The sequence below is a fragment of the Etheostoma cragini genome, chromosome 4, assembly GCF_013103735.1.
Source record: "Etheostoma cragini isolate CJK2018 chromosome 4, CSU_Ecrag_1.0, whole genome shotgun sequence".
Lineage (NCBI taxonomy): Eukaryota > Metazoa > Chordata > Actinopteri > Perciformes > Percidae > Etheostoma > Etheostoma cragini.
This window is the reverse complement of record NC_048410.1, coordinates 4,244,292-4,269,310: the sequence shown is the minus strand read 5'-3', so window position 1 is coordinate 4,269,310 and position 25,019 is coordinate 4,244,292. Positions and strand designations below refer to the sequence as shown.

At 40.7% G+C, this 25,019-nt stretch overlaps 1 protein-coding gene and 1 long non-coding RNA gene across 3 annotated transcripts in view; one reads left to right on the top strand and one right to left on the bottom strand.

The window, feature by feature from the left end:
* Positions 1-2,287, top strand: part of LOC117942799 (contactin-4) — a 94,577-nt gene extending 92,290 nt beyond the window's left edge. For both annotated transcript variants that reach the window (XM_034868475.1, XM_034868474.1), the window contains exon 23: positions 1,560-2,287. In XM_034868475.1, coding sequence (XP_034724366.1) covers positions 1,560-1,648 — 89 coding nt within the window. In that variant the 3' untranslated portion in view covers positions 1,649-2,287. The remainder of the gene's footprint in view (positions 1-1,559) is intronic.
* Positions 2,288-6,149: 3,862 nt separating this feature from the next.
* LOC117942851 lies at positions 6,150-24,983 on the bottom strand. Its single transcript, XR_004656232.1, has 3 exons — positions 24,973-24,983; positions 21,240-21,246; positions 6,150-6,281 (listed from the first exon to the last, which is right to left on the bottom strand). It is a non-coding gene; the product is annotated as an uncharacterized LOC117942851 (long non-coding RNA).
* Between the last annotated feature and the right edge of the window lie 36 nt (positions 24,984-25,019).

Sequence of the window (25,019 nt, the reverse complement as noted above, 5' to 3'; positions counted from 1 at the left end):
GGGGGGGGGGGGGGGGGGGGGGGGGGGGGGGGGGGGGGGGGGGGGGGAACTTGTACTGGGGACAAATACTTTTGCGAGATCTTGACTTTGTTTCGCGATATCTCCAGTTTCATTTGCAAGATCTTAAAATATAAATAAAACTCGATATCTCACAAATCCAACAAACAATTAAGCTAACCTAGCTAGCTAGTATCTAGCTAGCTTGTAGCAAGACATGATTACATCTCCTTGGTTTTCTAAATACATCCAACCTTTATTTTGATAAGCATTACTAACTGATACATGCCAAAGTGAAGTGTTACAATGAACATTATCGTTGATTATTGATGTCAATAGCGCTAGTTTGTGTTGTTGTGGCAACATGCTCATTCATGAGCTTCTTTCTTGTGTCTCTTTCAAGTATAGCTAGTTTGTTCTCTTAATACAGCCATGGTATAGCTAGCTAGCTATGTGGCAAACTCTCTAACAGTAAACATTGTTTTTTCGTTGTTCCTGATCGTTTACATGCGTATCAAAATAAACGATGAATGTATTTAGACCAGGGGTCTTCAACGTGTTCCAGGCCAAGGACCCCCAAACTGATGGCGAGATGGAGCGGGGACCCCCTAATTATATATATTGTATAAAATTGTGTTATATCAAACTGGTCCTATAGTGCCATGTGTGCATTGATGACTGAAAGACATCTTCTGCCTCCATTTACCTGTTTAGTACAGTGTGTTGAATTCTTGTTAATGTGTATTTAAAGACATTTCAATTGGTGGAAAAAATTGCAGGGGGGGGGGGGATATAAAAAAAAGTCTAATCAACCAAAACTTTCGCGACCCCCATGCAGTACCTCCACGGACCCCCTAGGGGCCGCAGACCCCCTGTTGAAGACCCCTGATTTAGACAACCAAGGAGATGCAGCCATGTCATGATACTAGCTAGCTACCTGCAGTCATTGACATCACCAGTGAACAACGATGTCCATTGTAACACTTCACTTTGGCATGTAATAAGTAGTAATGCTTATCAAAATAAACATTGTGCTACTAGCTAGCTAGATATTAGCTAGCTCGCTACTAGCTAGCTTGGTCAGCCTTATTGTTTGTGGGATGTGCTAGATCTCGCAAATAAATCTTGATATCTTGCCAAACAAAGTTGAGATTTTACCAACAAAACTGGAGTTATGCAAATAAAACTGGAGATATTGCAAAACAAAGTCAAGATCTCGCAAAAGTGTTTGTGCCCAGTTTTGTATGTAGGTGGCATCACAGCAACTTGACATATTTAGATGATCCTAACTCTGCCATAAATCTGACTTTTGCACCATGCATCCTTAAAAGAAGCCCAAATACTCCAAGGATTTGAGGCGTTCCACCGTGATATCTTGTACATGAACATCTGCAAATCAGATTAAAACTTGTAAACATTTTGCATTCTTAACATTAAAACATTTAGATTGTGATGCAACCTCCACAGAAATATGTTACTACTCTGTTATCTACTTTATTAAAGTTCTTTTGAAAAGGAAGGTTAATGTGAGGATTAAAATTCTTTTCTTTTCCTCCTTTTAGGTCTTAATTCAAAAGGGTGTGTGCACCCAGTTCCTATGAAGATTTGCTGTTTTATGATGTTTTTGGTATTTTTTTTTATCCTTTTCTAGCTTCTTATGCTTCTGTATTTGGCTGTGGACATTAGAATGAATATGGTTTATGATTCTCCTCTACATGACAGATTTATGGACTATGAAACTGGAAATGGTCAAGATATTCCATGATAGCGTTTAGAAACTTAGAAAGCGTTTCTTAACCATTGGTTTGCATACCAAACTGAATGATGGGAGTGTTCCGACACATTGTAAAATGCCTAAAAATCTGTGGCCGGAGTCAGAGGCAACAACACAGTTACAAAACATGGTCATCTGCCAATTTTCAGGACCACTGCAATCCTCCCGGATGTGTGAGTTTGATCAACATGGAAAGATGAATTTCTTATCTGTCATTTTAAAATCAACATGAGCAAAGGTTCATGTCCCAGTTTCCTCGAGTCTCTGTCTCTTTCCACCTCTTTTGCCTCAATTTCCAAGTTATTTCTTGGCTTGCTGTGACCGCTTTGAATGTTGCAGACCAAAAGGTACAAGTTTTACTTACTTCACATACTACATATGCAATTTGAAAACTAAGAGTTGGTTTAAAATATTTACTTTTTCATTTTTCTTTTCATTTGGATTTAATGTGTTAATCCTTAATTTATTTTAAATCTAATTCAATTGTAACACATTTTTCACTGATTACGTTCATATTCCGTTAAAGACAAAATTTCAACTAAGCTGTCTGAGGGCTAATGGAAGTCCAACTATTAGTCCTGTGTAGCTGTGCAAAATACGATTTTTTTCTAAGTTTATCAGCGGTGGTGGACTTGCTGTACCGTGCAAACCCAGCATCCCTTTTTTGTTCCTTTTTCAGTTTCTTGAAAAGGTTGTTGTAGCAATGTGCGTGCAAATCCCAAGGTCTTTGATAATGTTAAAAAGTAGCTGTGTTTCTCTAAAACCCGAATAATACCAGAATATCCCAGATGTCTTAATCGGAAAAAGGCCTTATTCAGAATATTCAACCGGAATATGCTGTTTACATGACCCATATCAAATTCTGAATATTGTCGTATTCCAAATAATTGTGGATATTTGGTGCATGTAAAGATACACGTTGGTGGTGGAGTCACAATTACCCAAAAAAAAGGAATAATTTTAGGAATTGCTCTTTTTTATCAGCCATTTTCTCCTCACTTTCAAGAGTGGTTTTGATTTTTTCATTGAACTGTCAACAATCAATACAAATAAATCTAACTTATATGTACAGGTACAGGATGTTAAAGAACACCATAATGGCTAATGTATCTCAAGCAGTGGCAACTAGTGGCATTCATTTCTTGAAAGAAATCCGATCACGCATCGGATTTCTACTCTTGGGTTAATAAATCCAATCTTATTGTGCTCCGTATTATGCTGTCCATGCTAGTTTGTTTGGATATATAGCTGTACAGATTCTTCAGAGGACTAGATGTCAGACTGCTGCATCCAGAGTTGACTCTCCTTGTTTCATTTTGCATTAAAAACAATTTAGGTGAGGTGTGTAACTTGATGTGACCACCATGCTACAGGTGTCACCAGACCCATTATAAAACAGACAATCTTCATCAACACTTTAATACCAGCTTCCAGTCATCCACAGATAGGACAGCCATGGATGCTTTTTGTGTTTGTTTTATGCAACGAAATGATGCTTTTAGATGTGCTGCTGCTTAAATGGGTTGTATATTAGGAACAGATGCAAACCCAGATAAGATGAATTCTCGACAAAGCTGTTATGCCTTATCAAGTTTATATTCTTCAAATCTTTGAAACATACACATTGTTATTATTTTGCAAAATGGCAGGCTTTTCAAACATATTCTATCTTTGTAAAAATGTATTTTATGTAAGTTTGTGTAATTTTGTGTTGAAAAATGGCATAAAAGGAAATAAATGCCTACTTTAATAATTTAATACACCCCAAACCTGAAAGAGAAGTACAAAAGTGTTCCTCAGCCTTGTGCATTAGCATCCACCAGCACCAATACATACAGAATAATGAAAGGGGAAGTGGCATCTTACCTAGTTGCACACGTTTTGTCATTATGCAAATTCCATTCAAAATAAACAGGACATTTTTGGACAGCCTTCATATTTTTTTTTTACTGTAACATACCTTATTATTTGTAGATCTTTTACAGTCAGTTGTCTATGATATGAACATAATCTGCATTACAACATGATTGCAGTTACCGTAATCAAGATGTATTTCAAAATAGTTTATAATTGTTTACTAGTAGTTTATAATAGTTAATTTGTGGGAGACCAGTTTGGAGTTAGTTGTCACCTCCATACGATCAAGCGCGGATGGATTAAAAGTATAAGAGACAATATTTTGTTAATGTTGTTGAGGAAATGTAAAGATATGCTACTTAATAATTTAGTTTTCAGGTATGTCTGCATTGCCTTATTATGTTGTACTACACACACTCATAGGGTTTGCCATTTTCAACAGATTGGCGTGACATTTTTTGGGACAATACATTTTCCTATTATTTTTAAATAATAATCCAGTCTATCAATCATGAAAAATGTTAACCCAACATCTGTCATTATTCATTTTGTGTGTACATTATTTTGTTGAAAAGTAGCACATATATATATTTGGTCCTTAAGAGTGTAAAATAGTTTGTCCCTCAATTTTATTTGTAGGCATTATTTTGTATTTTGACAACTAAAGTGATGTAAATTGTTTATCATGTGGCATTCTTTGATTAGATTTTTTTTTTGCTGGGATATCTCGCTACGATGAATGAAATACGAATTTATAATTTTGATTAAGTTGCTTCTTTGACTGAATCAGCATTTTGTTAATTCAGTGATGTAATACCATTGTATTAATACAATAAGATATCTCTGTGAGATGACAAGCAGACTCAATAAATTCTTCACATTGAAAGCCTTTAATCAGTGGATGTATTTTAGCTTGTGCCTTTCATATTCCTTACTGGGAGGTAGCGGACATGGATGCTATCTGGGATGGGAGAAAAACGGGCCTTGCCGGACGGAGCAACGGTGCCTCGCAAAGGAACTTGTTTTGGTGGAACGTATACGTTCAAAGATTTCTTTAGTCGTGAACACTCAGATTGAACAGATAGTCTAGCTGTCTGGATTTACCCTGCAGATATCTGAGGAACAGTTAACCATTGTCTTCAGAAATGAACCGGAGCCTAAACTTCCTACACAAGGAAAGCGCAAAGTAACTGACATCCGATCTAAAAGAAAGACATCTGGCCGATACCCAAACAATCCCGGAAGTGGAATGTCATGGATATCGACTAACTAGCTTCCAACCAGCCCAACTAGAGGATTCTATATTTTAGCCTTATGTTGCAGTAGCTTGAAGATTATTTTAGCATGATGATGTATGTTGTATAATTACTAACCATATTTGCAGTCTTCACAATCACTAAAGCAGCTGACATGTGATTTGTTGGTCTGAAAGCTCATTTAAAGCATACATTTAAACATCTTTTCATCCAACAAATAATATACATTTCATTCATATAATTTTGAATTATAAGATTGTTACAAAATAAAAACCACATGTCAAAGTGAACTGTAACAGTCTCACTACTTTGATGAAGAATTATTGTAAAACAGATTTACTCAGACAATTCCTCTTGTGATATTTTAATTTTGGTAACATATAATAAAAATACAACCAACACATCCCAATTAGACTCCATGACTATTACAACAAAACTTCACCAACTGAATCTGCTGTCCTGTGGGAGAACTATTGTATTTTCTCTGCTACAAAAGAAATACTGGTAAAAAGACTGCAAAGCTGAAAAGCTCGAGGACTCCTCATCCACTTGAGTACCTACGAGTCCTTAGTCTCACTCTCAGCGGCCGCTTTTAGCAGTAGTGTTTTACCGCATCTGCTGTCAAAAAGGTCTTTTCTTTACGGTGCTGTATTGCCCACTGTATGTTACTGAGTTAGCGTTATGGGGAGGTCATATATAGTAGCGATGAATATGTTGCTCAGACAGAAAATCATTCATTTACTGTACATAAAGAGACTATGTTGCAGATGCATCGTTGCTAAACAGAAGGGGGATGTAATTAAATGTTGGCTGCTAATGTACAACCATACAGCGCATTGTGAAGCTTAACAATAAAAAATAATAGACATAATAGCTGATGGTCATTTCGGTCTGTTCCATGCCGTCGTCCAGAGGGGCCATCGGCCGACCTGAGATTTAGTCGGAAGGCGGGCACTGCTGGCAGTCGGACTCAAATCACCAATCTGATGCTGGAGTGCTAACCTGGAAACAAATAGCGTGATGAGCATGACAAGAGTCTCTCAAAATCTGACGAAAATCTTCAGCAAAAAGAAAGACTTATTCAGTAACTGCGGGGCCTATTTCTCGCTTAAAGTGATTTCAGAAACAGGTTTCGGAGAGTAAAATGTAGTAAAATATGAGATTGTATTCCGAAATAGCCGCAGTGAAAGTCTGGCTTTAAATTTCCAGAGAAACCAGACCCACATGTTGCGTTCGTCCAATCGGCTGCCGGTTTTTTATTTTTTGCTGACGATACAGATTAACGCCGCCTGCTGTTATGGAGACGGATTCCGTCTTGTTGCTTCTGTGTGTTCCGAGGCACTTTTTGGACCAACTCGGGGAGACTGATCAGTCCAACTAACTTTTCTGTCGAGGGTCTGACTCTCTCTCATATGGTTGATGTGTCAGGGGCTTAACACAAACCTGATCTTGGTCTTGACTCGATCTCAAACCCTCAAAGTCTCAGTCTCAATACACACTGGTCTTGGTTTAGGTGGTCTAGACTACAACATTCTGCAGACTGGACCTGGAACCAAGTCACTAAGGTACAGGAGTTGGAGCATTCTAAATTACAAAAAATATCACCCGGTATTTGGAGAGGCTGAATATGTATTTAGAATTACAAACATACACTTAAAATGTTGATATCGGTAGAGCAGATCGTGGTTGAGGTAATTAAATGTATGATGGATTAGGCAATTTATCCCTGGCATTAGTCTTAGAAGATAAAATCTGAAGCGATATGACTTTCCTCAGAGCTCACAGGAAGCTTTCTGATCTCAGCTCAGCATCTTTGTGTCATAAAAAATGGATTTACTTTAAATATGTCCAACAAGGCGTGATATATTTGGCTTTACAACTAAACATTCTCAGTGACAAATGTACAAGGAGGAAAGTCAAAGATAAACCTGATAATGCTGTATGTCGAGAATTTCAGGAACCTACACTACATTAGCATACCCGTCCAGGACTCATTCCCACTTTACAAAACTGCTGCACTATCTCCTTTGACTTTAAGCCGCTTGTTCTGCTGGTGCAAAATTTGGCCTTAAATATGTAAAGCAACTGGAAGAACCAGAGCTTGACTCACAGCTTGAAGCTAATCCTTTATTCATGGAAATCTCCAGAGAATGGCAGCATACGAGGATTGGCTTCTTTACCTTTGCTGGGCAGTGCATGTTGTTCTGCTTAGAAACCACCTCCGCTCATTATTATCAACATGTGGGAATATCCAAAGAAACTGCTTCGGTCACCTGATAAGTGTGGGTTGATCTGTCATACACTAAACCCAAAGCTCCTATTTTAGTTTACAAAAATGATCCCCATCACACACACACACACACACACACACAGCTAAGGAAAGTTAAATATGGAGTGGATTGGTGTGGGGAAGTAGGCAGGAGGCTCTGTTCCTACATACTGTTTGAAAATATGATTTGATGTTCATATTTAAAGTCAGTCGGGGGTGGGGAAGAACTGACAATATTTTCTGGTATTGTTGAGGTGTAGGCTGCGAGATATGTCAGAAAGTGACAGTGTGTGGACCTGAGCTGTGCTCTAAAGTAAGGATAAAGTGATGGGATGGACAGAAGATTGGCTGGGAATTAAAAAGACTGTGAGCCCTCTCCAAGCACCATGGGACACCTGACAGGCAGCCTGTAGAGCTCCCATCCCAGGTTCACAGGGAAAAGGCTCTGTGTGGAAGACCACTGGTGAAGGCTCTGCACACACTGCACTCATCACTTCCATGCTTCACTGTGGTCTGTGAATGCCAACATTTCGTCACAAAATGATCTTTCTGTTACAATGGATATTGTGTTGTGGCTACTGAAATACAATAATCATAATAAATCCTCATTTAAATTATACCATGGATAAGAAGAAGGTCTTTTAGTGACCTGGCTGGCTATAGCCTAAAAATAAAGTTTATTGCAATTCATGTCTTGCTAGTGCCCATTCAAAAGTGCCTGTTCAGAACGGGTCGATGGCTTGGCCTCTTTCAGCTTTATCGAGAACTGCTCAACCAATAGTACAGGCATTCTGCAACATTAACCCACACAACGTGCAACACAGACTCTTTCAACTGATCTAGTCTAATAAAGATCACCTCTATAACAGTCCTAAGAAATCCAAAAAGGTATTGATAAATACTGAAATCTGTGATGTCAATATCCATGTTAAGGGATGACTCTACAGGTGAATAGTGAAAATATTAAACTAACATAAACCCCAATGAAACTTCCCCAGTCGATTGCTTACATAAAGACAATACTGTTTTATCTTTTATGTTTGATCATACTAATGAGGCATTGTCTATTCTGATTTGCAAGGTGTCTACGTGACTAACGTGAACCAAAATCTTTTGAACAGTATTGAGTGAGTACGCTGTAACCAGTATTTGTCAGTTTTTTTGTTGCAATTTGAGGGAGGTTCAACTTTTTTTTCTTACAAAATGCTTGTACAACAATCACCTCCCCTCTTTACACTGCGCTTCCTTGGATCATTTTCCAACAACTAGTTATTTGGGACCAGGATATTTCCTGAAACAACAAAAAATGTGTTTCATTCTGAAACTTGAAAAGATTTCCGATAAAGACTTTGCAACAATGTCACATCTCCTGTCTCTGTTTCATCTGTTTCTTGAGTGTACTCTGTAGTCTCTGTACTCTGTACTCTGTGTCTGTAGCAGACAGACAGACAGACAGACAGACAGACAAGACTCCTTTAATTTGAGTAAGATGTCCCTAGATTTGACCATAATTCATTGCATCACATTATATAATTGACTAGTGTTTTAACTTTGGTACTATGGCCACTTGGTTCAGCCAGGATTTTCTCTGGACAATAAAAAAAAAAACAGTAGAAAAGAAGTGGAATTGATGGCTTGACAGATATTTGGGGACAGATCTCAGTTCATGTCAAAAATAGAGGGCAGGCATCAGAACCAGAATGTGTTCAAAACAAGCTGCAGATATGTGCCATCTTTTGTTACTGTCACTCTTCACACAGTCATTTCAACATGGCTGTCACTTCACATTGGTGTCAGATATTTGTTACATCCTAAAATAGATATAAAGAAAACATCCGAAAAAGTCAGATATGAGCAGCAATCCGGAGCTGAGCATGAAGGTCTGCCTGGTGAATGTGGCCTATTTACTGCATCTGCAACTGTGCTAACGCTGGTAGGCTACTAACCACACTGCAACAGCGATATGGCTCTGTAGTTTTGAGTGTATGGATCTGTAGTTTTGAGTGTATGTGCTATCTGCTGTCATATTGTACAATATGTCTTCCCTGCATTGTAAACGAATTCCCGGTGACTGTATTCACTATGTGTGTCAGTCTTCCATTATTGATTACCTGCTGTAGGGCTGTAACACTAACAGCTAACAATCATCTCATCTTCTCATGAATACACTGTCAAATGGCCTTTTTTTACTTAAGGCAAAGTGTACATATTTTGCACTTGAGCGATTTGACTTTTCATTAGACTTTGGGCGGACTGCCTGCTCTGTCATTCAGTACCGAACAATAATGTCTTCATATCTGTCCTGCCAAGCGACCTCCGGCCTTTCAACCCATTAATGCATGTATGCCATTAGCCACGGAAATCCGTGGGGATCTGGACGTCACCGTGCTGATCACTACTTTGTAAATTATTGATCAGCGAAACCTGACTTTTTAGTTTGCCTTTTTCGTTGCCTGTATTTTATCTGACTTGCACAGAAGCTTCTAATGTTTATAAGAACTGGCAGAAGGGTGCAGTTGGAAATAAACTGGCTCATGCAGCTTACTCTGTTTTATATTTATTCATGATGCCGTTCTTCCTTAAATACCAGTCATTCTTCTTATCTGAGTCCTCTCCATTCAAGGTCCCACAATCGGAAAAATACACATTACAAGCAAGAACAGATGCTTGCATACAATTTATTTTGGTGCATAGTATACAATAAATGTGTAAATAGGGTGAGTGCACCTTCAATGGAGTCTTTTGGCTGATAAACAAACATACAACACATTTAATCTACTAGGATGATACACTATAGAAGATAGACTTTGATGTAAGAGCACCGAGCTGATATACTGTATGACTGCCTCTACAAAGCCAGATAGGATGTGTTTACGATATATTTGCTGTGGCGTTAATGCATGCGTGTGTAAAACTCGCTCATCCGTCATTGTGCGATTATTCAAGTTGATAATAGTGAACGATTTACTAAACTAGTAACACTGAAGAAGTGCATGGTGTGAATGGTAGTTTATTCTTCACCAGACTATCTGGGTAGAGGGATCCCTCCTCACTTGCTCTTCCTGAGGTTACTTCCATTTTTGTGTGTGTCAGTGCAGAAAGCCCCCTGGGGCAAATTAGTGATTTGTGATAATGAGCTATGTAAATAAAATTGACATGAGTTTATGTATGATGTATTTAAGAAGGTACAATGTACATTAATAAATACAAGCACTTGAGTCCATCATTTAAATGTGATTTAGACATACATTCAGGATAATTTTCATCTGCAGTCCCTGGCCGGTTGACGGCATTAAAAGAAAACATAACAAATCTCGTACGCACAGACACATAAACACATAAGCACAGACAAAAGCTCATGGGCTCAGATAAAAGCACATAAGCACAGACTCGTACACACATAAGCACAGATAAAAGCACAGAAATAAATGCACGGACTAAAGCAGATAGACAGTTTCACATGGCTTCAGCATTCCACGTTAGAAACCACAGAAGTTGAGAGGAAAAGACCATCTCAGAAATACCCAAAGATTATGGCGATGTGTTAAATGCTGCACAACCTGTATTACACAAGTACATTGATGAAGCTCAGGAAGTAGAGGGACAAACAGAGACAGTTATCAATTGCTTTAGATAAGGGAAGTGGTTGATTATTTTGTCATTATGTAATGGAAAATATAGATGACTTACCATATTTAATTCAGAATACCCCACACTTGCCGATACTTAAAAGGGAAGTTTGGGTTTCTTTCAAGCCACTGTATTGCCTATAACTGAGGCTGTCACTGTGTGACTCTATGGTTCTATTTTATATAGGCTTTGCCTATATACAGCTAACAGCTGTTTTTATCGGGTTTATCCCACTGGCATGCGCAGTTGTGAAGATTTCTTTCATGCACTTGTGCCCCCTGTTGTTCTTCTTTTTTTTCTTCTTTGTTTTCTTTTTTCTTTTCAGCGACGAGCAGTATGAAGACTTTGAAGAACAGCAGAGTCCAGGGTGTACTGGTTGATGGACTGGAAGGGGATCTCTTGGCGGCCAAGAGTCTGCTGACTTGGATCCCCCCAGAGATGGTTCTCTAACCGGAATCAGCTCTCCCTCCTACCTGTTGGGAGGACTGGAGCTCGAAACAGAAGAAGCCTATGGAACTCCACCACTGCGGCTGTCTCCGGCCCAGAACGGGAGCACCACATCAGAGGCTTTCTCCTGCGCATCAGATGGGCTCCCTGTCCACAGACACATCTCTGTTGTTGGATGGCAGGGCAAGTTTGAATCCCAGGCTGCGGAAGGGAAATGGATCCTCCATCTCACCAATTGCCTGGAACAGACAACATGACATCCGCAGGTACTTTCAGCCCGGCTATTAGACACCTGCTCTTAATCAGAGATGCGTACACCGGGGTTACAAAACCGCGCGGCAGACCTGGCGGCCATTCTAATGGCACTAGAACACACAAGCACACCCTGGTACCCAACTCTGGTACAAATACTGCCGGTGACATCATGACAGCCGCCATATGGCACAGGGATGAACTGTCGCAGCCGGACTCTCCAATCTCCCACCCTGCAGTGATAAGCCAACGGCTGTTGCCCTGGCCGCTTAACCGGAGGGCTTGGAGAGGTTTGGGTGGCAACAACTTCACCCTGTGGTTAAATTGGATATGTTGATCTATAAAAGCAGATATGCCGTATGTGAATATATGGATGTGGATGTCACAGAATAAATAGTGGCCTTGTTCATTCATGTTAAGCTTGACGGTGATCTGCTTTCCAGCACTGGTGTGTGGAGAAAGGCTTGGACACCACCTGGTGTCTCTCTGCCTCTCGTGTTAACCTACACTCAGACACTGCTGGATAATGATTTGGCTAAGTTTATGAAGCCTATGTTGTAACCTTTTTGTTGTGCCATTTGGAGTGAGAAGAGGGATGGGTTTTTACGCATTTCTTACTGAAGTGTGTGTTGAAAAGGATCACATGACAGAAACCTTTTGTGCGTTCTCTAGCTTTCTTAAACGGATTTAATCCCAGTGCTCCTGGCTCCTGGGTTCAGATTTTGAGGCTCTGGCACAAATCTCTCTCACAATGTTGTTCCTGGCAACAACGCTCCTTATAGCCTTGACGTTAGCTAGGAGAGTGAGTGACTTATGCGCACTGTCGGTCTCACCATCATGCATTTCTATTAAAAGGAAGGGAATATGCCTACTTTTCAGCCAGATCCTTCATTCATGAGAAAAGTCATAAAGTATTTTTGGCCGACATCTGGCAGAGCAATTGTTTATTCCCTATATAAGACTCTCACGGCTCTTTTGAAACGGCATACGGGCACACTCCACGAGAGCGTAATGAGCACCCACAGTCCTCCTCAGAGACATGACAGTGGCTGACATCTGCGCAATTGGTGTCTTGGGCATCTCTGTGCCTTTCTTCATCCGCTTTCATTACGCAAAATGTCTCCATGAGTCACTCAGTCTTATCTGTACTTAACAGCAAGTGATGTGCTGTTAGGAGGCTGAGGAAGAGCTGCTCCAACGTCTTCATCAGGTGTGACGTAAGTACCACCGGTCAGAAGTTGTTCAGCTCCCTGGGCCTGTGCCTCTTGGGAATTGAAACGATGCAGGATGTCTTCCAGAGGATCGGCACTTTCCCTAGCTGCAGCTAAGGTTGAACATCCGTTGTGGTGGTTCCCCCAGTTCTGCAAGTCTTTAGTAGTCTCGGACACATTTTAACCGGCCCTGCACTTACCTGGGCCGGAGCTTCTGCAGGTGTCCTCAGACCTGGTCTGTGGGATGTGAGGAGGGGATTGTATTGAGGTGGGGGAGGAAGAGGGGGGTATTGTGGTGTCAGGAGGGAGATGTGTAGAGGGAAAAAGGAGAGATGGTTGGGGTGGAGGGGACAAGGGCTGGTTAAACCTGTTGAAGAACTCATTCAGCTTCTTCGCCTTCTCCATTGTCCCTCCTGTAGCTCTGGTCTTTGTGTTGTGACCTGTGATGGTACTCACACCTTCCCAGACCTCCCTCATGTTATTTTCCCTCAGCATCTGCTCCACCTTTCTCCTGTAGTTGTCCTTAGCTTCCCTCACACAGTGTTTCACCACCTGCTGTGCTGCCTTCATGGCCTCCCTGTCCCAGCTCCTGAAGGCAGCCTTCTTCTTGTTGAGGACAGCCTTGACTTCCCGTGTTACCCAAGGCTTGTTATTAGGGTAACAGCTGACAGTCTTGATGGGGGACAACACGTCTGCGCAGAAGTTTAGGTAGTCCGTCAGACAATGTGTCATCCCCTCTATGTCCTCACCATGCAGGTTGATCAGCACATCCCAGTCAGGGCCCTTTCCATCTCAGGGAACCACCTCCTGCACCGGCTGTTTTTAGACCAGGGGAGTGTACAGTGGCTGTAGGTGAACCAGGTTGTGATCAGACTTCCCCAGGGGGGGAAGGGAGTCGCTCTGTACGCATCCCTCACATTAGCATACAGTAGCTCAAATCTCCTGTTGTTTCTAGTAGGACAGTCTACAACCTGGTGAAAAACGGCCAAAGTAGAATCCAAAATTGCGTAATTAAAGTCCCCAGAGAGGATCCTAAAAGCCTCAGAGTGCTGTGCCTGCAGCCTTGCTGAGACGGAGTCGATCTTCTCACGGGACGTGGCTGCGTCCGCTCTTGGAAGGACGTAAACACAGACGGTAATCACATGACTGAACTCCCTCAGCAGATAATATGGCCGCAGCTAGCAGCTTGAGGTCCCGGCAACATGAAGCTGTCTTTAAGGAGACATGTCCTGGGTTACACCCGCGGTTGTTCACATACGTGGTGAGCCCCCTACCTTTGCTTTTTCCACTCGCCTTTGTGTCTCTGTCGGCTCTCATGGCAGTGAATCCCAGCAGGTCAAAGTTAACATCCGCTACAAGGTGGTTTAGCCATGTCTCTGTAAAGATGAACAAGCTGGTCTCACGGTAGATCCATTGGTTGTGCAGCGCAAACAGCATGTTGGCAGCGAGTTCACATTCCCAATTACTAAGGAATAAAATTAGAAATATCCATAGGCTATATATGAAACACACACTATCTTTGCAAGAAGAGTAAAAAAGGTGGAAAGAAAGAGGTTTAAATAGGGAAAAATAGCTAAAAACTGAATAGCCTCTGGAGAGGCAGCCGTCTCCTACAGTGCCAGAAGGAGCATTGGCTAAAGAAAAATGCTGATGTAGGGGGCAGATCTTTGGTCTTGCAGCTGTAATATACAGTAACTGTGGACGTAAGAGAGGCTTGTGCAGGGCACAAGGGCACAAAAGAAATCTTCACAACTGTGCATGCGACAGGGATTAACCCAATAGCAACAGCTCTGGGAGGGCTATGCCTGTACTCATAGAATCTGGAGTTACCATACGTAATCATCATTACTTTGCCCTCGCCACCTTTGTTGTAGAGATAAAAGACGACGTATGTCGGGGCCAGCAGCAAGAGCCTCCAACTGCTTTCCAAATAAACAGGAACTTTTCAGGAATCACTATTGTCTCTGTCTGAAATGAAACACAGAAAGCCACCCCCAGTAATAGCCATGGTGTTAACTGCATAAGGATCTACATCCTGGTCAATTTTCTTTCTGGCAAACCACCCAGCATACTCATCCACACATGCAGGTTTGATAAGTGAAGTCAAATGTATTCATATAGATCAATATCAAAAATCAATAATTTGCATCAAAGGGCTTTTCAATTTGTACAGTGTGAGAAACCGTCTGTCCTTAGACCCTCACTTTGGGTAAGGAAAATCTCCCCAAAAGAACTTTGACGGGGAAAAATGGAAGAAACCTCAAAAAGAGCAACAGAGGATGGATGCCCCCCCCAATACAGACAGATTTGCAACAGATACTGCATGCACAGACTAGAACAACCTAATAAGCATACAGTATATAAACAGTCCAAATGACAAACATTATAGATGCAGCAGATGGTAAACATATATTGTATCAAGAGTATAGATGTGGGAGGACGCAACTTTGAGTGGTTTTTACATGTGTCAGGCGGACTTACACTGCTGTAAGACTCAAAAATGTAAACGCAATGGTGAATTATCCCTCAGACTATTAGGACAGTTGCAAACCATTTCACACTGATAGCCATCTGTATTTATTGAAATCAGACTACACAGCTGAATCGCTATATTAAACATAAAACAGATATGTTTTGGGAAAGACCAGAGCAGAGCTAAAAGAAGTGAATATTGGACTTACCTGTTAGGTAATGTTGTTCAGTGTCTTCTGATGTATTAATAAGCAAATGAATGTGACCACATTACCCATTATAACTTTATAATGTGTGTGTGTGTGTGTGTGTGTGTGTGTGTGTGTGTGTGTTCGTGTGTGCGTTAGAGTGCGGATCGGGACGGATTTTTCTGTCCGAGCCCGGCCCGCGTCCGACAGAGCAGTAACCGAACCCGACCCGAGCCCGACAGGCATTAAGATATTTATGTCCGAGCCCGACCCTAGCCCGACACAGTTAAAATCGCATTTGTTTCTCATACTAATGACACATGTACGTTTGTTTGTGTGGAAAGCCCGCTTTTATTAAGCAATTGTAGGAAGGCATTCGGCCTGCCACATGTAGCTTAATACGCACGTCTTTCGTTGTCACAGCTAGTTTAACAAATTTCCGCATACAGGAAGACGGATGTTAGGGTAACATTTGACATTTATTTTAATCCAAAAACTAACATTTGCATCAGGTGAAACAGGCCCATTGGTTACCTACATAATAAGCTGTTTTAAATTCAAAATGTTCATCGCCTTATCGCGCTGATGTGACCGAGCCCGACCCGAACCCGAGCATCCTTTCTAAAAATCTGTTCGAACCCGGCCCGGCCCGTCGGGTGCCATCGGGTCCCGTCGGGCTCGGGTTGGGTATCCATCCTCTAGTGTGCGTGCGTGTGTGCGTGCGTGCTGATATCACCTCTGCACTATCAATACAATTTTCATCTGTCTGTAGAGTCTGTACTGCCTTAATCATCCCATCCCAGCTTTGACTGCAATTTAAATTACCAATCTGGGTATTGCCATTTGTGCCTCTGTGAAGCAGTTGTCTTCAAAGATGCAATTACTGAGACAACCAATTGCTTCAAGAGCATTACATTTCATAGATGTTACAGAAGCAGCTAAGCTTGTTAGCTATATCACCAGACTCTTTGTTAACGTAAATGATGGAACAAACAAAACTGACTAAAAATTGAAATAAATTAATGAATTAAACAAAGCAGTTAACAGCAGCTTACTTGAAGTGCCCTGTCTTACTTCCCTAGCTCTCTTTTCTTCTGTCCTTCTGCTCTGTTCTGATCTGGATTTTCTTCTAGTAAAGGCATTCATTTCCATTGCTCACTTTGTCCCCGGCAATCACTCTTAATACTGTGTAGACATCTGGACAGTGTCAGCAGTATCCAACGCCAACTGGAGCTGCAAGCCTGACCACAGACCACAGGGGAGGGGGTGGGCTGCGATGGTGAAAGCTCTTTCACCGCAGGTACGGTACTTGGTCCTGAGTGGTGAGGAGAAGAGGTTTGTGTCAAAGGGCCAATATATGCAAATATTCTCTTGTTCCTCATCGGAACAGTTGTGGTAACTCATGATTGATTGACTGAAAAAAGGAAACAAAACACCTTATATTTGCATCAGAAATGCAATATACATGAAATCAAACCTGCATTAATAAATATACATGTCAATTGCAAATATTTAAAGCTTTAGTGCGTAACGTTTTTACATTAAATAAAGTCCATTACATTCAAGTCATTGCCAAATTAGTTGCAACAAAGCTAATTAAGACTATCAGCTTCACCAAACACTATAATTCTCAGCTAGGCTGTGTTTAGAAAATAGTGTGTTGTTCGGCAATTTTCACGCACAGAAACTTGAGTGAAGATAATTAACTCTTCTGAAGAGTCCATCATGTTTTTTTAATGCATGTTTTTTTTTGGGGTGCATGCAGGATTACGGAAGGCTTGTGTCATGTGGATGTGGTGTTGTCATTACTCATGGGGGCGACAGAAACTATAAACTTTTCAATTTTCAATAAATAGTATGTAGGCTACTTTGCTCACTCTGTTCAGTTTTGTCCTAAATCATTCATTTCTGTCCAGTGTTTTAGACAATCGGTTGTTCTTGCCTAATTTGTTGTGAATGTGTGCATGTTCATATGTTTATGAAATCATAAACAAGAGGGATATGATCAGTTCAGTGGGTTGCTCTAATTGTGGTGTTGTTTGATGTCTGCTGTTGTCGTTCTGCTCATTCGGGAGAGTGAAAACAGGTGAGCATCTTTAAGGCCTCTAAGCAGTGAGTAAAGGAATACTGTCGGATAAGTTGTGGGAGAAAGGGTAAAACAGTAAATTACATGTAATTAAACCTGCTTAAGTGATTTTTCATCACCTTCAAAGTTGAAAAGGCAAACTTGTTAGCAACAGTTGCTTATTTATACATCCAGCAGTCATGGAGCAACATTATCATGCATTTGGAGTTGTGTTTCTGGCCGTCTGATGAATGTAAGTCCAATGCTCTCTTTTAGTTCTGTGTTTGGTCTCCACCTTAGAGAATTTTGGGGTTCATCAGCTAGTCTCTGTGTCTGTCTGCAGTTTAGTGTTGAGCAGATAGCGGACACTGGGGTTTTACAGTTGTTTCTTCCTAAACAGCTGCTTGCTCCAGCCGAAAACAACGCTATGAGAGCGCAGAGTGAATCAACACAGTAAAGCTGTTGGCAGGTCAGCTAAACAATGGGCTGAAACTCCCTACATTGTTCTTTGAAAAAATATCGATCATAGCTGCTTTATAGTTGGTGCACTCATGGCAACTTCTATTGTTAGCAGTCAATTAATGCTTTGTCGTCATTGTGTATGCATTACATGTGTGTACTTTCAGTTTTGCCTCATTCATTAATATGTTTTTAAAGGTCTTATGATGTGGTAATCTTTGGATGCTGTTGTGGAACTTTCTGTTGCTGAGTGTTTTTGAGAGTGAAACAAAAAATAGGAGATTTTAGAACTGAAACCAAGTATGGTCTTCGTATTTTATTTATACTGTACGTAAAAGAAAAGTCACACAAAAGAGTCAAGCATGTGAGAATCCACCATAAAGAGAGGTACAACAGAAAAGCATTGTAAGAATGTAATTTTCCCATTCTAATGGTTTAATATAGACCTTAGTGGTCCCCTAATACAATATCTGTAGTGTCTTGTAAGTATCTTTCAAAAAATTCAGACTTGGTGCAGAATTACAGCCACTAGAGGACTTAGGACATGCCATTTCCGAGTCTGTAGCTTTGAGGGTCATCTAAACTTTCATTTTCTCAAAGGCAGAGCAGGATACCCAGGGCTCGGTTGACACCTCTCGCCATTTCTAGCCACTGGGAGACCATAGGCGGGCTGGGGGAACTCATATTAATGTTAGAAAACATCACAAAGGGAAGTTTTCATGCCATCGGGCCTTAAATAAACATCCTGTTAGCATGCCAACCATATCTGCTGCCCTTTGTATGGTTGTTTGTGACAATACAAGGCAACTCACATACTGAATAAAATATGTTATCAATTATTTTTCAAAAGAACTGTTGAGTGTTTTTCATTAATGAAAAAACAGTGACATTGCCTTCAAGGTTACCCATGATGTAAATATAAAATATAAGGTTCTAGCAAACAGGACATTTGTGTGTAGAGACCCCGTTTGAAGGTAACCCCTTTTCCCAGATCCCCTCCGAAAAGTGGCACTAACCATATGGCGAACATAAACAAGTGAAATATCCTCTTAAACCATCGGGGAGCGTGCAGCTTGTTTGTGTTCATTAGCCCCCAATGAACTTTGAAGGTGAGAGGAGACTGTGAGAAAGACACTGTAGCTGGATACAGGGAGAGATGTGTGTGTGCAGTGTTGCAACCATGTTCATCATGGAATTGAAAAATTGTTTTTCTAATTATAGAAGTTGTGAAACCACAGTTAAGGACACAGTCTGTTCCTTGCACCTTTGAGAAAATGGATTAATTGAGTGCAGAGCACAACAGATTAATGACATGGTGTTTGCAACTTGGCAACTAGTACTTATTATTATTGGCAAAGGCGGATTGCTTCACATTGTGTCTGAAGACCAACGTGAATTGATGAAATATTTCCAATTTTCCCACTTTACTCGTAAATCTCTGACAAAAAAGTGTCTAAATTGTACCAGTTTGTCCTCCGATCCTGTGGGCAAATCCTCTTCTGAAGAAAATTGGACTGAAAGGAGAGGACGTCCCAGACGTGTGACCCCAATTAACGTATCTTCTGTTTCTGAAAAGTGGTCAACCTTCGGTGACTGCAAACATCCCAAAATCTGTTGCCTGTCCGGTCCTTCTTTCTTCAGGGGACTGTCTCACTCACTGATATCCCATGCAACAGTCTTTCTGTCAGCACTTCATCATCAGCTGTTCGATGCATTGATATTTCAAAGACTCATTCAGTCCATCTAGGTGAGCAGCACTGGCATGTTTAGATATTTTCTGCTAACTACACTGACTAAATCAGTGGTCTTTGTAGTTAGATGTCGGGTGCCATTGATTAGCCTTCAAAGCAACTCAAAAATGATTCTCCTTTGACAGAATGAACTGCTGTTCTTGCACCTCCAAAGACTTGACAAGGTCTTATTTTGCATTCGTCTTTGACATATTATTGCAGATAATGCAGATCTTTTGACTCCATATTGATAGGGGCTGTTTTTTTAATTCTGGAGTGCAACACACACATCCACAAACACACAAGTGCCAAGGATAACGAGAATGAATGTGTACACCCCTGGCTTCAAGCAACTCCTCCAAGAGGCTCTCCTCCAATCTTGGCAGGAAACTATACTTTAAACAAAGCTGACTCAGGAATCAGATCTGTGACAGGCATGTGAAAGTCTTTCTATGATAACTAGAGTGTCAACAAGAGACTCAGCATGAGAATGTGCAGAGCTTGTGTGTGCATGCATGTTGCATGCACATTCCTAAATAACAGTGCACTTGCATGCATGGGCAGGATTCCAGTGTATAACATTCATGATTTTCTTTTGGGTTGATTGAAGATGGAAATGCATCAAAAGCCTCTACAAGTCTTTGATTGACAGATGTTCCTCTGAGGCACCCGTCTCCCGAGAGCGACAGCTCATTGGTCACGAGCGCACGGTAGCTCCACTTGATGATGATAGATGATGCAAGCCTATACCTCATGGATCAAGCATAAAGAAATGTGACATGGAAAAATAGCTTGACTGAAAAGTTTCATGTGATCGAATGGTCCTGGATAAGTCTCATCATCTCTCTCATGGGGATAAACACTAGAGTTGCTACATGACTGAGCCTCCTGACTGAGACAGAAGTACAGTAGCAAAGCGGAGATGTGGATTGCAAAATGCTGAAAATAACACATCATGTCTTATTAACTCAATGAAAACATCGCCAGACTGTTACTGTTCATAGAAACCCATTCACTTAAAATTTCAAATGTTCAGAGTCCTCTCTTGTTCATGTTTTCCAGTGTGCAGGACATAAATATACTCCTCTCCCTGAGATATTTGTCATACTAACACAACTGAAACTAACTTACTGTGTTACAGTTAAAAGCAGCTCAGACTTGACTGCGTTCCTCCAGGCTATGAGAGAGCAGCCATCTGCGAGGGTAGTAAATGCTATTGAAGCATCACTGAGCAAATACATCCAAGTTGGGCCTATTTTATTCAAGGAAATACAGCCCATGGCTTGTCAACAATCCAACGATATACATGGTGGTTCAGCAGAAGTATGAAAAAATAACAATGTAGTGTGCTCTATCCTTGCCGTTCTGGATGTTTGCACAGAAATTGGAGGCAGCTCTGTAGCCACCCAATCTGTGACATTTCTGTTTGTCTTTGCTTTAAAAATGATAACTGAAGAGATGGTTTTCTTCATATACTTTATCATGCAAAGTAGTCCATGACTTGATTGGTGATTTTTGATTGTTACCTTTTTTGTAACCTCACTGAGACTAACTCTACTGTTGAGGATGCCCCTTAAAAATGGTGAGGCTTTCCCATTAAACCTTTTCTACAGTCGGCACAGCGTAAACAACTGGTCATCTATGCACTGCGTTCATGGCTGACATCACTGATATCCACACCCCACTTCATGTGTATAGTGTATAACTTGCATGGACACCGTTGTTGTCACATTTCTTGTGCCAGTTTGTGGCAAATAAAATAGAAGTGTATCTTTTCAGATGCATGTGAGACAGGGGACTGAAAAAAACAGCTAAGCAGACACCACATAGCGCACCACATACTGTGTGTGTGTGTGTCACAGGCAGTAATGGTCATGGTTCTGTCACAATAACCCAAGCACCGCAGGGGCTTCAACATTCTGAAAAGGTTTCTTCCCTGCGCATTTAAACCCTATTGATTAATCGCATTTTCGTAGATTTAATTCTGGCACACAGTCAGGAAAGGTTCTCCCCTCAGAGTGATACATGAAAGTGTTTCTTCACATCCAACATCAGGAAGCTATTAGTTGATGAAGTTTAGCTCTGAGAAGTGTTCTGTTTATGCAGAGTACACACACGGAAAATCAACATCCTCTCCATATCATGCGATAGTGGAGAGCCTCCTGCACATAGTTTGGTATACTGACATCACATTCAAAGACCCAGATCACCTGACTTATACAGACAGCCATGGAAGGCCATCAACATCCCTGTTTTCAGGCTAATTTTCATCAAACCTTAATCAGACACGCCCCCCAAAAAAATCTCAGATTTAACTAAGGTTCTCCATCATCTCTTCCCTTCAGGTGGACAACAGGGTCCCCCAGCAGCCTCTGCTGTTTCAAAAATCCCTTTGCCCCCCCTTCCCATCTATTTGAGCAGTTTACTCCACCTATGGGCTGAAATATGTGTATGCTTTAGTTGTCTTTCTCATTGATTTTTGTTAGATATTTTACTAATACAAAGTGTTTTCTTTTTTTTTTTTACTGTGTTTTTATACTACAGACACTGTGATGACCATGGAAAAAATATCCACACTGACGATACATGTTAACCCCTAGTTACCCTACTCTAGTCCGTAAAATGCAACGCACGCTTTTTCTTTTCAAGAACATTACCTCAAAGAACCAGAGCTTAGATCAGACAGCAACTGCATCTGACAAAGAAAGAAGTCATTGATAGGACGTACTGTATCTAGAATGGACATGGATAATCATTGGGATCTCATACATGGGCTTCACAAAGCGACTATGCAGAAGTAATGTATGTGCAAAGAGGTCTTTGCAAAGGTACGGTGTGAGCAAAGGTAAAGATTTAGCATGTTGTGGACTGTTATACGTTTGGTTTCACAGCCATTATTCAGATGTTCTCTTGGTGGTGATCTAGTTGTGGCGAGTGAGAATCCGTCTTCTTCCTTTTGTACCATGTAGTTCTTGGCCACACTGGCACAAGTCATTGGAATGGCAATACCGGTCAGTCAGTTTCTTTTTTTGTGTGTGTTCTTCTTTTAGTTTGGTTCATTTTGAACATGTAAAAATCATCAAAACTCAAGAAAAACCAAAAAAGCCAAAATACTCAGCAAACTTATCTCTCAAAATCATTGTAAATGATTCAAGTAAGGATTTGCATGTTTAAAATCTTGGTTGGTCTGTCTGTTTACATAACACATTTCTTTGTAAGGAAAACTAATTATTTGTACTGCTAGCATTACCTATTAATGGTTAAAAGATAAGACATATATCTCTATTTATTTGCTTATTTATTTGTCTGTCTATAAAAGACATTTCAGAATGGGCTATGGTAAAATGTCCTTTAAAGCCCAAAATATAATTCAAGTTGTTGCAAACTTTTTCTACTAATGGGTGAATTAATATGAGACGCCAGTTTGTAACGTTGCTATGATGTACAGTATATGCTAATAGTACTGCAGCTACAGGAATACCAACACTTTTATAGGCAAGTTGTGCAAAATATTGGCTAATTACCTTATACTCCACAGTTCTGCTCTTTCACTGCATATTTTAAAAGGCTAATGTACAGTATAAATAAAGATAAACAAGTACATATTGAAAATAGCAGTACTTATCAAATGGGGGAAAATTAACCAATTCAAAAACATGTTTTTGGACTACTAATGTATGCAATGTAATACACTTCATATATGTGCTGATCAAACTGTAATTTCTGTACAGAATCATTTCAAGTCTAAGTATTACTTTCGGGACCTTCTTTTACCAGCATGATTCTTGAAGGTTATGCAGAAAATACAGAGATCCTCTACCGAGCTGGTGTTTCCAGGTCAAGGTATATCATTTAGCAAAGATGATGAAGATGATCTATTGACACTGAATGAACAAGAGCAACAACACACTCATAGGAAAAACAAGTTACAACTGGTATAGTAGAGTTTAATTTAGAAACATAAAATAGAAATACTATACAAATTGGTCTAACAAGATCCTTCTTAGTGGCCCACTCTGAGCAGTATTTTCTGTTCTTCCTCTTATATGAAGTGAAACTTTAATTATAAGGGAAATGCATGCGACTGCCCTCATTACGTCATTAAAATCCCACAATTTGAGTGTTCCTCTGGCATTCACCAGGGCATCTATCTGTTTTATTTTGGCTTCTCTCTTTGCATTTTCACACAGGGAACCATCACTTTGGTTTGTGAGAATCACAGCGTATTGTCAGAGTTACCACCAGGGAGTCATCACGCCCTCTGAGCCTCACTGTCTGCTGGATGAGAGGCTCACACTGGGCTGAGGAAGCATAGGAGGTAATTTCTGAGATGTGGCTCTCAGAAGTAATCTACACTTTTAAAGCCACAGGATGTAAGGCATTTTTATTCACCCTAACACAACTGAGAGGGTTGTAGCTTTATGTTGCTGAGGCATGTGTTTCTTTGCCAAGTGATTGCATTAAGTGCTGTTGTGAGCCATGTTTACCCTTTGCCTTTGAGGATGCCTTGTAGGTACCTGCATCCCTCCTGGCAATATACAAGAGGGAGATGGAGGGGTGGTGGAGAGCCTGTCTGAATGAAAGAACAGGCCGGGGAGGTTTATAAATAAAATTGACAGCAGGCACCTTACTGAACCATGGCTTGAATGTTTAAAGGGTGGCAGCGTTTTTTGTGAGAGACGGAATCTCTCGCTCAAAAGCGCAGCGAAGTACACCGTCTTTTCACTAGGTATAAATATTAAACAGGCCGTTCCCTTTGGAGGGGCACTCTGTGGAATTGCGTGACGTTATTGTAGTTTGTGTCAAAGGTGTAGTGGGTATTGAGGGGGGGGAAGAAGACGTGTGTTTTTGCAGGCACAACTGTTGAGGATATGCAGATTTTTCCGACTAATTTCGCTCAAACCAGAACTCGACTTCAGCAGAAATGCTGTTCAGAGGATAGTGACGGAGGGAAACCCGCTTGCCTGCTGAGACTGAAAATGGGAGGGAAATGCATAAGAATCAAAGCGCAATGGATCTTCAGCTACAGAGATACACTCGCATTTTATCAACTTTTTTCAGCTTTCAGAGTATCTCATGATGGATAGCCATATTGCAATCAAATAATGGTGATGTCAAAGACTTTTGATGTACAGTATATGTAGGAGTAGGGTCTCCTATTACTTGCGTGTAAATCCATATTTATCAAATCATGTTATCACCTTGAGGCCCTGTGTGAAATGTTTGTGTGTGTGTGAGTGTGTGTGTGTGTGTGTTTCATTAAATGCAGAGTGAATCTGCTGCTGGGGCACTTTTCAACACAGGAATTCTATTTAGAAGACAGATCAGGCTGCTTTTTTTCATCAAGTACAATGCCTGGGGTCACCAGGTTGGTGTTAGCAGGGAGTGTGTTGGGAGGAAATACAGCTTTGA